At 40.2% G+C, this 1,640-nt stretch overlaps 1 protein-coding gene across 1 annotated transcript in view; it reads left to right on the plus strand.

The window, feature by feature from the left end:
- Nucleotides 1-546, plus strand: part of LOC121034360 (olfactory receptor 1L3-like) — a 906-nt gene extending 360 nt beyond the window's left edge. Inside the window, exon 2 of the mRNA XM_040481186.1 lies at nt 17-546. Within this exon, the coding sequence (XP_040337120.1) occupies nt 17-546 (530 nt within the window). The remainder of the gene's footprint in view (nt 1-16) is intronic.
- The last annotated feature ends 1,094 nt before the right edge of the window (nt 547-1,640 follow it).

Consider the following 1,640-nt stretch of genomic DNA (forward strand, 5'->3'; position numbering starts at 1 on the left):
CTGGCCTTCTCCGTAGCTTTCTCCTGCCTCCACTCCCTCCTACATGTCCTCCTGGTCAATCGGCTCACGTTCTGTGCACCAAATGTAATCCAACATTTTTTCTGTGATGTCAACCCTGTTCTGAAACTGGCCTGCTCTTCCACCTTTGTTAATGAAGTTGTGGCCATGACAGAAGGGATGGCTTCTGTGATGGCCCCATGTATCTGCATCATCATCTCATACCTAAGAATCCTCATTGCTGTCCTCAACATTCCCTCAGCGTCTGGAAAATGCAAAGCCTTCTCCACCTGCAGCTCCCATCTCACTGTGGTGACTCTGTTTTATGGGAGTATTAGCTATGAATATTTCCACCCTTTGTCCAGGTATACTGTCAAGGACCGAGTAGCAACAATCATCTACACTGTACTGACATCCATGTTGAATCCATTTATCTACAGTTTGAGAAATAAAGACATGAAACGGGGCTTAGAGAAACTGATAAGCAGGATTAAGGCTCAAATGGATATGCTTTCTACTACACAAGCCAACAAAATCCATGGATCCTGATTATAAGGTGTGGGTATGGTTGTGTGTGCTCATGTACACATGCCTGCACACACTCATAGGTGCACACACACACACACACACACACACACACACACACCAGGATGTAAGGCAAATTTTGTAAAAACATACTCTTTGCTCAACTGTAGTTGCACCCTGTACTTTTCAGCCCTGTGGTCTCTGTTATGTCATGGTTGACAGTATCATTCATGTCTTAGTATCTATGCTACAATGCAGATTACAATATTTCTCTATTCCAGAAAATCACATTCCTTTTACCCCTTCCATATTTATATGGAACCTCCCATATTTTCAACATTTATAAATACATCCAAATTTGGTCACTTGAATTACAAGAGAGTTTTTGTACATCTACTTAGAAATTTATATATGTGCAAAAATGTTTTGCCTTCATAAACTCTGTTCTATCTGAAATAGTCAGAAGTTGTTTTGCAGGTTGTTGGGTGTGTGTGTGTGTGTGTGTGTGTGTGTGTGTGTGTGTGTGTGTGTGTGTCCTCTCTGTTGGACTAGGAGCTTCCCAACTGCAGAGTCTGTGTTCTCTGATCATGCCATGATACAACTATGGTTCCTTTTATTAATTCTCCCCACAGCTGGATATCCTGAGCTCTGGAGTCATTAGATTCACAACAACTGACATCAATCACTTAACTGACAATTAGTAAGCCAGTTCTATGCCTCTGTATGTGTTTTGGTCTCCTCCCCTCCTCAGGTTGCATTCATCAGCCAACACTCCCTGAAACTCCTTGCCTGTGTGCTTCTCTCTCAAAAGTGCCTGTATTTCCATGTCTTTTCTATTCGTTACTTTTTTCAGAATGATGGAAGATTTGTTCTTTGTAATCAGAAATGCTCCCGGTGGCCACTGAAGACAAGAGTCAAAAATCAATGGACATAAACTACTACTAAGAAGCTTTGGGTTACAAAGCATCATATAAAAGAGGCTCTCAATTCAGTTGGAAAATGAATTACATAGAAAAGCAGTCTGATAAATTATTTTTTCATTTATTTTTTAATTTTATTTAAATCCAAGTTAGTTAACATATAGTGTAATAAGGATTTCAAGAGTAGAACTAGGTGAT

This window comes from Herpailurus yagouaroundi, unplaced genomic scaffold (genome assembly GCF_014898765.1).
Source record: "Herpailurus yagouaroundi ecotype Mexico unplaced genomic scaffold, PumYag 160, whole genome shotgun sequence".
In the NCBI taxonomy this organism is placed as follows: Eukaryota; Metazoa; Chordata; class Mammalia; order Carnivora; family Felidae; genus Herpailurus; species Herpailurus yagouaroundi.